This window comes from Somniosus microcephalus, chromosome 7 (assembly GCF_052327205.1).
Source record: "Somniosus microcephalus isolate GS21.2 chromosome 7, FLI_Smic_1.0, whole genome shotgun sequence".
Taxonomy (NCBI): Eukaryota; Metazoa; Chordata; class Chondrichthyes; order Squaliformes; family Somniosidae; genus Somniosus; species Somniosus microcephalus.
Genome location: NC_140993.1, coordinates 12879171 through 12895042, shown reverse-complemented (window position 1 = coordinate 12895042; position 15872 = coordinate 12879171). Strand labels below are relative to the sequence as shown.

The following is a 15872-nucleotide window of genomic DNA, read 5'->3' as shown; positions in this document are numbered from 1 at the left end:
GGGAAATGGCCAGATGGTGCAAAAATCAGTAATGTGTTCTGAATTTAATAAGAGTTGTAAAGAAATTTTACAAACAGCAAAATTGTAAACAGTTCCTTTCCCACACTGCATTTGAGGAGAAACAAAAATATACAAACTACACCCATCCAAAACTGTGTGTGGAGTTTGCACATTCTCCCCGTGTTTGCGTGGGTTTCCTCCGGGTGCTCCGGTTTCCTCCCACAGTCCAAAGATGTGCGGATTAGGTTGATTGGCTATGATAAATTGACCCTTAGTGTTAGGGGGATTAAATACGTGGGGTTACGGGGATAGGGTGGGATATGTGTTGGTGTAGGGGTTACGGGGATCGGGTGGGATATGTGTCGGTGCAGGCTCGATGGGCCAAAATGGCCTCTATCTGCACTGTGGGGTTTCTGTGATTGTGTGATAGAGTTCAAACCCTAGTCATTATGCATCAAAAGTAAACAGATTCAAAAGTCAGCTGTGCGGCCACGCCTATTACTTTTTGAATGAACAGTATTTACCAAGTCTACCAACAACAACTTGTATTTATATAGCGCCTTTAACGCAGTAAAACGTCCCAAAGCACTTCACAGGAAGTGTTACAAAATAAAATCTGACACCGAGCCACACAAGGAGATATCAGGGCAGATCTTGGTCAAATAGGTAGGTTTTAAGGAGCGTCTTAAAGGAGGAAAGAGAGGCGGAGAGGTTCAGGGAGGGAATTCCAGAGCTTTGGGCCCCGGCAGCGGAAGGCACGGCCGTCAATGGTGGAGCAAGAGGCCAGAATTAGGAGCGGCGCAGAGATCTCGGAGGGTTGTGGGGCTGGAGGAGATTACAGAGATAGGGAGGGGAAGAGGCCATGGAGGGATTTGAAAACAAGGATGAGAATTATAAAATCGAGTAGTTGCGTAACCAGGAGCCAATGTAGGTCAGTGAGCACAGGGGGCGATGGGTGAACGGACTTGGTGTGAATTAGGATACGGGCAGCAGAGCTTTGGGTGATCTCAAGTTTATGTAGGGTAGAACCTGGGAGGCCAGCCAGGAGCGCGCTGGAGTAGTCTTCGCATCAAAATGAAGTGCATTTGTTTACACAAGCACTGCACCAGCCGGGAGATCGTTTAATTCTCTGCGGATATTTTGGTTTGGCGATTTGAAAAATGATGCCAAAAAGCAGCTCTTCAGCTTAGAACACAGTACTGCTAAATTCCACCCCCCCCCCCCCCCCCCCCGCCATTACGGGCAGCACTGAAAAGCTATTTTCTGCACTGCGTGAGGCCGAAGCTTGCCATGGAGTAGAGGGATCAGTCAAGACAGCAATGCATAGTACGTCGGAAAAGAGTGGCTGAGTTGCGAAAATTCACCAGTACAAGGCACTCCTTGCATCGCTGTGGTAACTGGGTTAGTTGTAGTCGGTGATCTTGCTACAGGAAACTTTGGTTTATCCGGAGGTTGTATGTCCGGAATACTCGATCTAACGGCAAAAATCAGGAGCCGTTTTCTATAAGTTTTTTTAGTTCTCGTTCTTTTTTTCCCCCCCAGTCAGGCACTGCAAGGTCTGTAGCTATAGCAACAGCTTCAGCTAGAGACGCTTGCAGCTGCAGCCGACTCTTTAGAAGCTGTTGCTAAGCAACAGTGTTTGTTGTCAGATACGGAGATGAAAACCTCCGTATGCTTCAACATTAACTTTGTATGTCTGGCAGTTTTGATAGATCGGCAACACGCCGGTCCCGTCTGTGCCGGATATCACAAAATTTCCTGTACCAAGAGGTGGAATGACTTGAAAAGGGAACAAAGATAGCAATGTCCCCATCCCCAGGTATCGGAATGACAGATGCATTAATGATCTCAACCTTAATGATGTTTTACGATCACAACAGCCAACAGATTTCTGGACATTGAGTCCGCTATTACTGCACCTTTTATTTCAGATTATACATAGATTAAATCATTTCATTAAAGAGGTACTCCAGGGGAGGCTCAAAAAAATAATTGCATTTCTGAGCCTTAACCTTGTACCTGCCGGCTCCTAATACAGAACAAAAATACTTATTTTTTATGATCAAGGTGAATGATGTCAATGGAGAGAATTAAACCATTTTTCATGTGCATTAAGCTTTCTCTATTTTGTTCCAATGGTGTACTTTATTCCCAACCTCGGGAAAAGAAGCCCAAATGTAGCCGTGTGAAATAACAACAGAAAACTTTGCACGGTGGCATAGTGGTTAGCACTGTTGCCTCACAGCGCCAGGGACCCGGGTTCAAATCCGGCCTCGGGTGACTGTCTGTGTGGAGTTTGCACATTCTCCCAGTGTTTGCGTGGGTTTCCTCCGGGTGCTCCGGTTTCCTCCCACAGTCCAAAGATGTGCGGGTTAGGTTGATTGGCCATGATAAAAATTGGCCCTTAGTGTTAGGGGGGATTAAATGTGGGGTTATGGGGATAGGGCTTGGGTGGGATGGCTGTCGGTGTAGGGACCGGGTGCTAGGGTTTGGATGATCAGCCATGATCTCGTTGAATGGCGGAGCAGGCTCGAAGGGCCGAATGGCCTACTCCTGCTCCTATCTTCTATGTTTCTATGTAAAACGCTGGAAAAACTCAGCGGGCCAGGGCAGCAATCGTGGAGAGAGAAACAGTCAACGTTTCGTCGATGACCTTTCGTAGCCGTGTGAACTCTTCTACCGACTGAAATCGAGTCTCCCTGGTTAAGAGCCCCAATAATATTGAACTGTGGTGCGTGGATTCTTCAAAAGAGAAAGACTTGAATTTCTATAGCGCCTTTCACGACCACCGGACGTCCCAAAGTCCTTTACAGCCAATGAAATACTTCTTTTTTTTAAATTGTAGTCACTGTTGTAATGCAGGAAACACAGCAGCCAATTTGCACACAGCAAGCTCCCACAAACAGCAATGTGATAATGGCCAGATCATCTATTTTAGTGATGTTGGTTGAGGGAGAAATATTGGCCCCAGGACACCGGGGAGAACTCCCCATCCCTTTGAAAATAATGCCATGGGATCTTTGACGTACACCTGAGGGGTCAGATGGGGCCTCGGTGTAACGGCTCATCCGAAAGACGGCACCTCAGGCAGTGCAGCACTCCCTCAGCACTGCACTGGGAGTGTCAGCCTAGATTTTTGTGCTCAAGTTTCTGGAGTGAGACTTGAACCCACAACCTTCTGACTCAGTGGCGAGCGCGCGACCCACAGCGGACCTCAAACAAAGCGAACGTTAACAAAAGATATTGCAACCAGAAGCATTTTCAGTAAACTAGCAGATGTCCAAAAATCCAACTCAAGACAGACAAACTTGTCTCCGTGCAGTGTCAGGAGTACAGAAACGCCATGGCACAGCGAGACAATGAATGCAGTAAGCATCCTGTAGTATCCAGAAACACCCCAATTATAATCTAACAGGAGTAAAAGCTACCCTTACCTTTGCTAATCGTAGCATCGTTTCTCTTTCGTCTTCATCTTTTCGCTGTTTCTCTAGCCGATCCAACTGCTCCAAGAACTTCATTTGTGATCGGGTGTCGCTCAGTAGGGTGTACCGGTCATCTTCCTGCAGGACCAGAATCAACCGAGTGAGTCAAGCTGTACAATGCCGCCCTTTCCAAATACAGTTTGCTTAAAATAATTGCGCCACGAATTCCTCCGCAACGCAAGCACTCGAGTTATCTTGTAATTTACTGCAAAGCAAGCTACAAAACCTCTAATCGCGACAGTCCAATCCTACGCAACAACTTTTTCAGAAACGAAACATGGGCTAAACCATTGCGACGCTCGATGGAGACGAGATGCATTGGACCGAATTCCTTTGGTTTTGGGCTACAATTTCAGTCCAGGATCGCAAGCTCAATTTCCGGCCCAGCACCCCGGGTTTCATAATGGGGTGCCACCGGGCTCTCAACTTGGGTTCCGACATGTCCTCGTTAAGTATGTAAAGGGACGTTTGTGAAATACCATTTTGCCATCAATATAGGAAGATTGGAACAGGGAGAGGCCATTCAGCCCCTTGAGACTGTTCCGCCATTCAATGAGATCATGGCTGATCTGTATCTTAACTCCATCCACCCGCCTTGGCTCCCTATCCCTCAGTACCCTTGTCTAGCAAAAGCCTATCGATCTCAGATTTAAAACTATTAGTTGAGCCCCAGCACCGACTGCTCTTTGTGGGAGAGAGAGTTCCACACTTCTACCACCCTGTGTGTGAAGAAGTGTTTCCTAATTTCTCTCCCGAATGGCCTAGCTCTGATTTTAAGCTTATGTCCCCCTTGTCCTAGACTCCCCCACCAGCAGAAAAAGTTTCTCTCTCTCTACCCTATCCATTCCTTTCAAAATCCTAAACACCCCAATCAAATCACCCCTTAACCTTCTATATTCCAGAGAATACGAGCCTAGTTTGTGTAATCTCTCCTCACAATCTAACCCATGGACCCCGGTAACATACTGGTGAATCTGTGCGGCACTCCCAGTGGATGCTGCATACATGCTGTGGTATATAAGGCAGGAGTTTCCGCTCGGTTGCACTGCTTTTTTTCCCCCCCCCCAGCACAATTCACCCGAAACCAGCGCAAAAGATCACGGAATTTTAAGCGCAAATTACGTCCGGCGCAAATAAGAGTTTCCGCAATTTTTTCCGCTCGTTTAAAAAAACATGGCACAAGAAGCCGGCCCTGCCAACAGATCGAGTGAATCACCACGGCGAGTTTCTGCTAATCGCACTCGTTTGCAGGCCTTTGAGCAGGCTCTTAAAATTAAGCTTTCTTTGGCACAAGGACACAAATAGGCACATTATTAAAAAATGTTTGTTGAAATTTATTAAGAAACTGACTACTGTACACTAATGTAACTAATACAGGTACACTATCCCTTATCCAAAAGCCTTGGGACCAGCTGAGTTTCGGTTTTCGGAATTTTTCGGATTTCAGAAGGTATGGGAAATTTGTATTTAATATAAATTTTAAAAGTTCAGGCTACTTCTTGCGACTGTTCCGTGTCTCATTCCCCTTCCTGCTTCTCTGGAAAGCCGGATATTGGCTGACTCCTACTAAGCTGGCCCGCAAATCAGGTCGGGGGTCGGGTGGGGGTGGGGGGAGAAAAGAATATCGGACGGGCCGCGGTTCGGGTGTCGGGAGAAAAGAATATCGAACGGGTCGGGGAGAAAAGAATATCGGACGGGCCGCGGTTCGGGTGTCGGGAGAAAAGAATATCGAACGGGTCGGGGAGAAAAGAATATCAGACAGGCCGCTGCAGCTATCGGACGGGCCGCTGTATTGTTGGGTTCACTCTCCCGGTACCTCCTTCACACTGCCCGGCTCGGCCTGCAATCTCCTACCCAGGAGGGAACTCTGACCCTCTGCCCTGCTCAGCGTAAGTCGTGCGCCACTCTGGTCATGTCGTGCGCACGACTTACGCTGAACAAAAAAACTTTCGGTTTTTAGAGGTTTTCGGAAGTTCGGATAAAGGATAGTCTACCTGTAAATGGCTTTGTATAGTTAAAAAAAAGTCATTTTCAATTGTTTAAAATCGGGTTAGTCACAGCTGATGGACTGGAGACTCATTAAACATGATTATTTTTTGTGATAAACCCATTTTCAGCTGTAATAAAGCTGCACCAGGTTACCACTCTTAAATATATCAAGGAACAATTTTTAACTCAATTGTTTTTCAAAATTGCGTGCTAAAACGTTGCTCGTCAGCACTGGTTCATTGCAGATTTTACATTCGGCGATATGCAAAATGAGTTTGAGTGGAAACTTGAGGGGGGGGGGGGGGGGGAAAAATCACTCCTCAAAACTAGTGCAATTTATATAAACGTCTGGATTGCTGATTGCGCCCGAGGTGGAAACGCGCGGCCATAATCTTTAAGTCACCAGTCCCATGCAGCGGCAGGATCCCAGTGCTGCACGATACAAATTCCCCCGCCTCCTGATCTTTTAGCCAATATTATTAATGATCAATTCCACTTAACGTCATGCTTTCTCTGGCAAATTGAAACCGATGAGATGATCATTCGACTCTGCTTCTATTTAGCATGTATTTATTCCTCCAGCCTTTCCCGATGTCTGCCATCAGCAACTCTTACTACCTGGCAAGAGGCTCGGTATTTGTGACAGCGCCATACTGGCACTGACCAAATTCAGATTCATAGAATGATACAGCACAGGAGGTGGCCATTCAGCCCATCTTTGAAAGAGCTCTCCAATTAGTCCCACTCTCCCTGCTCTTTCCACATAGCCCTGTAATTTTTTTCCTATTTAAGTACATATCCACTTCCCTTTTAAAAGTCACTATTGAATCCGCTTCCCCCGCCCTTTCAGCAGTGCATTCCCGATCATAACTCGCTGCAGAAAAAAAATCTCAGCTCTCTTGGCTTTTTTGACAATTATCTTAAATCCGTGTCCTCTGCTTTCCGACCGTCCTGCTTTTATATTTCTGTTGTAGTCAAAATTAGGTCTGTGGCTGGGTTTGGGAATTAGAGATTTCCTGCTATCCTTCACAACCCAAAAAAAAATCAAAAGCAAAATTTACTAGTTACCCCCAAAGGCTGCAAGTAGAACTGAAGAACATACAAGTTTCCTCCAATGGTTGCACGGAGCGCGTGGCGTAATACTGAGTCACGCAGACCGGAAGGCTTTGCATTCAATTCAACAATCTCACTCAGCTCATCCACTGCTGAAACCCTCATCCATGCCTTTGTTACCTCTAGACTTGACTATTCCAACACACTCCTGACTGGCCTCCCACGTTCCACTCTACGTAAACTTGGTCATCCAAAACTCGGCTGCCCGTGTCCTAACTCGCACCAAGTCCCGTCCACCCATCACCCCTGTGCTCGCTGATCTACATGGGCTCTCGGTCCAGCAACGCCTCGATTTTAATATTCTCATCCCTGTTTTCAAATCCCTCCGTGGCCTCGCCGCTCCCTATCTCTGTAATCTCCTCCAGCCCCACAATCACAGCCTCGCACCCCACCAGGGAGATCTCTGCTCCTCTAATTCTGGCCTCTTGCGCATCCCCAATTTTAAATCGCTGAACTGCTTGTGGCGATTCCTTCAACTACCAAGGACGTAAGCTCTGGAATTCCCTCCCTAAACCTCTCCGCCTCTCTACCCTTCCTCCTTTAAGGCGCTCCTTAAAACCCACCTCTTATTCTTCTAAACTCTAGAGAATATCTTCACACCTAATCTACAGCCGTCTTTTGTTTCTTTACTAGTCCGAGCACCATCTCGTCTGGTTTTGAATACCTCTTAATGTCTCTTCACTTCTCTTTTGTTCTTTCATCCCCATTTCCCGGCCCCCAAACTGGCCTTTTAATCGGTTTCATTTCCTGTGTTTTTTCAGTCCTGACGAAGGGTTTCAACCCGAAACGTTGACTATTTCTCTCTCCACGGATGTTGCCTGGCCTGCTGAGTTTTTCCAGCATTTTGTTATTTCTAGGAGAATATAGGCCTAGTTACTCAATCTCTCCTCATAGGACAATCCCCCCATCCCAGGAATCAGTCTGGTGAACCTTTGTTGCACGCCCTCGAAGGTCACGATATCCTTCCTTAGGTAAATCTATCGATCTCGGTCTTCAATATACTCAACAACTGAGGTTATTGACCTCTCCAAGGGAAATAGGTCCTTCCTATCCACTCTGTCTGGGCCCCTCAATTTTATACCTCAATTAAACCTCCCCTCAGCCTCCTCTGTTCCAAAGAGATTGTCTACCCTATCAATCCGTCCATCATTTTAAAAAGATAGGAAGAAAAGCACCCCTTTCAGCAGAGCTAACTAGGTTCAGCCACAGGGCCTGCACAGGTCATTTTCATTTCCCTCTTGCTGGGGAAACAGGAGGAATAAATTCACATCATTTAGGCTTAACCAACTAAGTTCGGGCTCGCAGAGTTCCCCAGCAATTAAAACCCAACAATGGCATTCCCAAATAGGAGGGAGGTGCGCAGTGATATCAGCAGATTAACCAATCAACAGTGCACCACGCAACCAAAAGCTTGCTTTACTTTTACAGCACAGAAACAAGCCATTTGGCCCAACCGATCTCTGCCGGTGTTTGTGCTCCACACAAGCGTCCTCCCACTCTATTTGCTTCTCACCCTATTGACAGATCCTTCAATTCCCATCTCCCTCATGTGTTTATCTAGCTTCCCCTTAAAGACATCTATGATACTCGCCTCAACCACTTCACATGGTAGCATAAGATAAGAAATAGGAGCAGGAGTAGGCCATTCGGCCCTTCGCGTCTGCTCCGCCATTCAATGTCATGGCTGATCTTCTACCTAATCACTTTCCTGCATTATCCCCATATCCCTTAATATCCAAAAATCTATCGCTCTCTGTCTTGAATATACTCAACGACTGAGCCTCCACAGCCCTCTGGGGTAGAGAATTCCAAAGATTCATCACCCTCCGAGTGAAGAAATTTCTCCTCATCTCAGTCCTAAATGGCCGACCCCTTATTCTGAGACTGTGACCCCTGGTTCTAGACTCCCCAGCCAGGGGAAACATCCTCCCTGCATCTACCCTGTCAAGCCCTATAAGAATTTTGTATGTTTCAATGAGATCACCTCTCATTCTTCTAGCGAGTTCCACATTCTCATCACTCTCTGCGTATACAAGTTTCTCCTAAATTCCTTATTGGATTTACTAGTGACCAGCGTCCCCTTTAAGAGGAGCGACCGCACAGCGCTCAAGCTCCCACACAGCGGGTGAGCTGGCTTTTAAACTGGAAGAAAAAAAACCAGGCACGAGTGGAATTTGGAATGGGATGCAGCACCTGTTAAAGGGGTCATGCGACCCAAAAGAAAATTACAGGGAACATGGTTAGCGACCATCTTATATTTATGGCCTCTAGTTTTGGATTTCCCCCATAAGTGGAAACATCATCTCTACATCTACCCTATCAAACCCCTTCACAGCGTTGACGGTGAATTTGCACAGCTGCTGTATTACGAGAGCTCAGATTTTTTTTTTTTCCTGGCAAATTCAGTTTACACAGGGGCGCATCAAATACACATTGTTGAGCCCCCTGCTTACACACAAGTGGCAGAATTCACGAGCCGCTCCAAGGCAATTCACATAAATAACCTCCCTTTGGAAATTACTGAAATTTTACTAATCTTTCTCTTTATAAATTATTGCAGCAGGATGTCGGCGCTCAAACACGTAATTGTCTGCGTGGTTTTGGAGTTGGACATCTAAACTTAAAAGCAAATGACTCTGGATTGGGGAATTGCGGTCACTGGTTGAAGACGATACGCAATATGTTGCTGACTAAAAATCAATTAAAAAATTTGAATGAAGCTTAAAGTCATATATAAAAGGATAGGTTTGAAAAAACGACATGGGTGAATTGTGATCTCTGGCATTAGAGTCCCTACCAATGTTCCATCTAATTTTGTTTCCCCCGTGCGCTGTCCCTTTAATTGGGTGCGCGGCCCAAAGTTGCGCGCACAGGCGGAATTTCACATTCGAAAAGCCGGACCCCGGCTGCGCGGGACCAGCAGGCTGCTGCGCAGCTTAGCGGGAACATTGGTCCTGACCAGAGAAATTCCAGCTGTTCAAATTGTGACCATGTAGCAACACAGCAGATTCCCGTCAGCCGAACTATATCATCTGCTGTTGGAAATTTAAGACACCCACCACCCCTCCCCGCCTCAACCAGACAAGAGTCACAGTTTAGCACCTTAAATCAGCACCTCTGGCCTCTTGCGCATCTCCAATTTTCATCGCCTCACCATTGGCAGCTGTGTCTCGAGTTGCCAAGGCCCTAAGCTCTGGAATTCCCTCCCTCAGCCTCTCTCTCTCTCGCTCTCCTCCTCCTCGATGCTCCTTAAAACCCGCCTCTGATCAAGCTTTTGATCACCTGTCCCAATATCTCCTGTAGCTCAGTGTCATGGTTTGTCTGATATCGCTCCTGTGGACGTTTTACTACGGTTAAAAAAGGTGCTCTATAAATGCAAGTGGTTATCAAGGAAATGAGCCTCTTGATTCGTTTAGGCAGCACCCATCCAATAATCAAGAAAGATCCATTTCACGAGCAATCGTGGTGAATTTTTGGCTCAGTAACGAAACTGAATCACCTCAATTCACCTCTAGAAAACATGCTGAAAGGACAGAAAGCCACCAGAGTCAATGTGATGATCACAGAAAGAAAAAAAAATGGCCATTCTGAAGAGCCACTATTGGTGCCAGACAGAGTCCAGAAGGCATCTTCAATGAATGCGATAGTTTGTCAATTTATAGACTAGCCTCCTCCAGTCCCTCTTTAGAATTTAAAATTCTCATCCTAATTTTCAAATCAGATCTCGGCTTTCCTGAAATTTTGGCCACTTGAGTCCCCATCGCTCCACCATTGGCGGCCGTGCCTTCAGCTGTCTAGGCCCCAAGCTCTGGAATTCCCTCCCTAAACTTTTCCCCGCCTTTCTCTCCTCCTTAATAATTACCTCACTTGTCTCTAAAATTTTGTTTGATAATCGCTCCCGTGAAGCACCTACCCAGGGACAAAGAAATTCCATTTTGCAAACAGCATTTGGGAAAAGACTTTCCACTGTCTCGACCAAATTAAGACTTGCGATGATGAGCAGCTCGCAAGGGGAGTAAGGAGAAGAGATTAAAAAACACCAAACAAAATGAACGATCGGGAATCAAATCATAGAATGACACAGCACAGGATGTATGGGGAGCATCAAGAGAACGCTGATTGTCTTTTCTCGCCCCCACATTCCTTCTTAAATTATAGAATCATACAGCAGAGACACACCATTTGGCCCATCATGTCTGTGCCGGCTCTTCAAAAGATATCCAATTAGTCTCACTCCCCTGCTCTTTCCCCAAAGCCCCCTGCAAGCATTTATCAAATTCCCTTTTGAAAGTTACTATTGAATCTGCTTCCACCACCCTTTCAGGCAGCGCATTCCAGATCCCAACAACACACTGCGTAAAATCCTTTTCCTCATCTCCCCTCTGGTTCTTTTGCCAATTACCTTAAATCTGTGTCCTCTGATTACCGACCTGTGTCACTGGAAACAGTTTCTCCTTGTTTACTCCAGTGAGATTGTTCTCTGCTCGAAGGAGAACAATCTCGGCTTCTCCAGTCTCTCCACATAACTGAAGTCCTTCATCCCTGGTACCATTCTCCTCTGCACCCTCTCCAGGGCCTTGACTTCCATCCTAAAGAGTGGTGCCCAGAATTGGCCACAAGACTCTCGCTGGGGCCTAACCAGTGATCTGTCAAGGTTTAGCATAACTGCCTCTGTGCCCTTATTTATAAGGCCATGGGTCCCGTATGAAAAGTACCAGCAAAATGATTTAAGCGGGCTATTTACCATCAATACATGAATTGGAAATAACAAAGAGGGCTAACCTTGTACACCATCATCCGATGCTGTGCGATTACAGTGATCTTTTCCACCAGTTCCCTTAAGTGCTCTTGCGTTGCGTGAGATATGGTGCTCAACACATCAGAATTCACCTCCGTCACACCGTGTCTCTTCCCTGCAGAAGAGGAGCAATGCGTCATTTATTACTGGTCCTGCACGACTCGAGTCAAAGCGGCCGCATTACTTCCCACCGAGCCCAATATTTTTTTAAAAATTCATTGATGGGATGTGGGCGTCGCTGGCTAGGCCTGCATTTAGTGCCCATCCCTAATTGCCCTCGAGAAGATGGTGGTGAGCCGCCTTCTTGAACCGCTGCAGTCCATATGGTGTAGGTACACCCACAATGCTGTTAGGAAGGGAGTTCCAGGATTTTGGCCCAGCGATAGTGAAGGAACGGCGATACAGGTCCAAGTCAGGATGGTGTGTGGCTTGGAGGGGAATGTGTGGCTGGTGATGTTCCCATGCGTCTGCTGCCCTTGTCCTTCTAAGTGGTAGAGGTCGCGGGTTTGGGAAGTGCTGAAGAAGCCTTGGCGAGTTGCTGCAGTGCATCTTGTAGATGGTACACACTGCAGCCACAGTGCGCCGGTGGTGGAGTGAATGTTGAAGGTGGTGGATGGAGTGCCAATCAAGCGGGCTGCTTTATCCTGAATGGTGTCGAGCTTCTTGAGTGTTGTTGGAGCTGCACTCATCCAGGCAAGTGGAGAGTATTCCATCACACGCCTTACTTGTGCCTTGTAGATGGTGGAAAGGCTTTGGGGAGTCAGGAGGTGAGACACTCGCCACAGAATTCCCAGCCTCTGGCCTGCTCTTGTAGCCACAGTATTTATATGGCTGGTCCAGTTCAGTTTCTGATCAATGGTAACCCCAGGATGTTGATAGTGGGGGATTCAGCGATGGTAATGCCATTGAATGTCATGGGGAGATGGTTGGAGTCTCGCTTGTTGGAGATGGTCATTGCCTGGCACTTGTGTGGTGTGAATGTTACTTGCCACTTGTCAGCCCAAGTCTGAATGTTGTGCAGGTCTTGCTGCATATGGACACGGAATATGCAGCACCCAATTCTTTAAGTCACAAATTCAACGCCTATATTCTTATATAGCACCTTTAACATAGGACAGGAAACTCTCAATCGGCACCTAGATATCTGGAAATCTCTCAACCGGCAAAATTCAGGAGTAGGTTCAGGTAAGTTTTACTATATATTTGTGGCCGCGCAACAGGGACTCCCGCACCCGTGGCCGCGCAACAGGGACTCCCGCACCCGTGGCCGCGCAACAGGGACTCCCGCACCCGTGGCCGCGCAACAGGGACTCCCGCACCCGTGGCCGCGCAACAGGGACTCCCGCACCCGTGGCCGCGCAACAGGGACTCCCGCACCCGTGGCCGCGCAACAGGGACTCCCGCACCCGTGGCCGCGCAACAGGGACTCCCGCACCCGTAATCCGGACTTTTTGATCAACCGGCGCCACACCGGTCCTGTCGGTGCCGGATAAAAAAAGTTTCCTGTAAAAAAAAAAAGTCCCAATGTGTTATACAGGAGGGTTATCAAACAAAATTTGACACCGAGCCACGTAAGATGTTAGGACAGATGAAAGAGGTTGGTTTTAAGGAGCCCCAAACTCTGGAATTCCCTCCCTATCCACCTCTCTCCTCCTTTAAGATGCTCTTCAAAACCTACCTCTTTGACCAAGCTTTTGATCATCTGCCCGAATATCTCATGTGGCTTGGAGTCAAATTTTGTTGGATAATCGCTGCTGTGAAGCGCATGGGACATTTTACGATGTTAAAGGTGCTATATAAATGCAAGTTGTTAAAGGAGGGGAGAGAAGCAGGGAGGTTTAGGGAGGGAATTCCAGAGCTCAGGGCCCAGGCAGCTGAAGGCACGGCCGCCAATGGTGGAGCGATGGAAATCAGATGCGCAAAAAGCCCAGTTCTCCGGAAAATAAGATAGTAACAAAATACTATGTCTAAATAAAAAAAATAAAGACTGTTTTATTGATTGGAAGGGTAAAGGATCAAGATTCTTCTAACGTTCCAACTTCAAATAACCAGTCATCTCACAACCAAAAAGCTGGCTCCAAACACTGGAAAATATACATATTTTATTTTGCCTCAAGCACTTCATTTTGGAGGTCACTTGGAAGACAAGCACTGTATTAATGAGATAACGGGAGGAAAAGCACAGCTTGGTGGAAATAGGTAAACAGAGCATCAGAAACAGACCACACACCACACACCAACCACACGCACACCACACACACACAGTTAATGTATCAGCCGTGGCTCAGTGGGCAGCACTCTCGCCTCAGTCAGAAGGTTGTGGGTTCAAGCCCCACTCCAGAGACTTGAGCACAAAAATCTAGGCCGACACTCTCAGCACAGTGCTGAGGGAGTGCTGCACTGTTGGAGGTGCTGTCTTTTAGAGGAGACGTTGAAGCGACGCCCCGTCGGCGCTCTCAGTTGGATGTAAAAGATTCCACAGCATTATTAGTCAGAGCAGGGGAGTTATCCCCAGTGTCCTGGCCAATATTTATCCCTCCATCAACACCAGTGCTGGAGGAGCAGAAATTGCCTCCAATTAAATATTGGGAAGACCGAAGCCAGTCGTCTTCGGTCCCCGCCACAAACTCCGTTCCCTAGCCACTGACTCCATCCCTCTCCCTAGCATCTGTCAGAGGCTGAACCAGACTGTTCCCAACCTTGGGGTCATATTTGACCGTGATGAGCTTCCAACGATATATCCATGCCATCACTAAGACTGCCCATTTCTACCTCGGTAACATTGCCCAACTCTGTCCCTGCCTCAGCTCATCTGCTGCTGAAACCCTCATCCCTGCCTTGGTTATCTCTGCACTTGACTGTTCCAATGCACTCATGGCCGACCTCCCTAATTCTACCCTTCATAAACTTGAGGTCATCCAAAACTCTGCTGACCGTGTCCCAACTCGCACCAAGTCCCGTTCACCCATCACCCCTGTGCTCGCTGACCTACATTGGCTCCTAGTTAAGCAACACCTCTATGTTAAAGTTCTCATCCTTCATTTCAAATCCCTCTAAAGCCTCGCCCCACCCCATTTCCAATCTCCTTCAACCCCACAACCCCAAAATATCTGCGCTCCTCTAATTCTGGTCTCCCTGATTTAATCGCTCAACCATTGCCTTCAGCTGCCAAGGCCCCAAGCCCTGGAATTCCCTCCCTAAACCTCTCCACCTCTAACTCTTTCCTCCTTTAAGACGCTCCTTAAAACTTACCTCTTCGACCAAGCTTTTGGTCCTCTGCCCCAATTTCTCTATGTGGCCTGGTGTCAAATTCTGTTTTGTAACGCTCCTGTGAAGTGCCTGGAGACATTTTACTACGGTAAAGGCGCTATTGTTGAATAGGGTCGAGAGAGGAGGAGGTCAGTCTCATTGCCAAGATGAGCTTGGAGAGAGGAGATAGGAGAGAAACTCGGGTTATATGCAAATTCAGTGTTAGGGCAGGGAAAAACGGAGAGGAAGTTAGGACATGGGGAAGGGAGGGAAGCAGCAGAGGCAACTGAACGGATAGTCTCGATCTTTGTAACAAAAAAGTCAATGAGCTCCTCGCATTTATTGTTGGAGTTGAGGGAGGACACAGGGGAGAGTGGTTTGAGTAAACGGTCTGTGGCGGAGGAGGGGGGCCCGGTATTATCTGCGCTTTCCTGGATGATCTTACAATAGTGGGCAATTTCAGCGCTGGAGAGCGGGATCCGATAATGCTTTATGTGATCCAGCCATATCTGGTGATGGATGGTTGTACCAGTTGTCCAAAGACGTTGAAGTCTGCATCCCTTGGACTAAAGGGAGCATAGATGAGGGGTATACCGGGGGACGACTAGGGTGAGAGCGTAATGGTTTTTAGTGGGGACAAGGGCCTCAAAAGGTGGGGGAAGAGAGCTGTGATTTAGCAAGTCAGTAGCTGCAGAGGTGTTATGAAGAATAGTGGGCCAAAGACGAGGTAGTTGGGAATTTGAAAGTGCAGTGGGAAGGGACTTGAGGGAGAGATTTTTCCAGGGGGCGGACACAAAAACATAGAAGATAGGAGCAGGAGTAGGCCATTCGGCCCCTCGAGCCTGCTCCGCCATTTGGCCCCTCGAGCCTGCTCCGCCATTTAATGAGATCATGGCTGATCATCCAAATTCAGTACCCTGTCCCTGCCTTCTCCCCATATCCCTTGATCCCTTTAGCCTTAAGAAATATATCCAACTCCTTCTTGAATATATTTAATGAATTGGCCTCAACAGCCTTCTGTGGTAGAGAATTCCACAGGTTCACCACTCTCTGGGTGAAGAAATTCCTCATCTCTGTCCTAAATGGCCTACCCCTTATCCTTAGACTGTGACCCCTGGTTCTGGACTCCCCGACCATCGGGAACATCCTCCCTGCATCTAGTCTGTCTAGTCCTGTTAGAATGTTATAAGTTTCAATGAGATCCCCTCTCATTCTTCTAATCTCTAGCGAATATAAGCCTA

The 15872-nt window shown here is 47.3% G+C and overlaps 1 protein-coding gene across 1 annotated transcript in view; it reads right to left on the bottom strand.

Moving 5' to 3' along the window:
• The window catches only part of LOC147114518 (transcription initiation factor TFIID subunit 4-like), a 160785-nt gene that overhangs the window by 67176 nt on the left and 77737 nt on the right, over positions 1-15872 (bottom strand). Inside the window, exons 11-12 of the mRNA XM_085992249.1 lie at positions 11367-11497; positions 3435-3560 (exon numbers count right to left, since the gene is read on the bottom strand). Coding sequence (XP_085848375.1) covers positions 3435-3560; positions 11367-11497 — 257 coding nt within the window. The remainder of the gene's footprint in view (positions 1-3434; positions 3561-11366; positions 11498-15872) is intronic.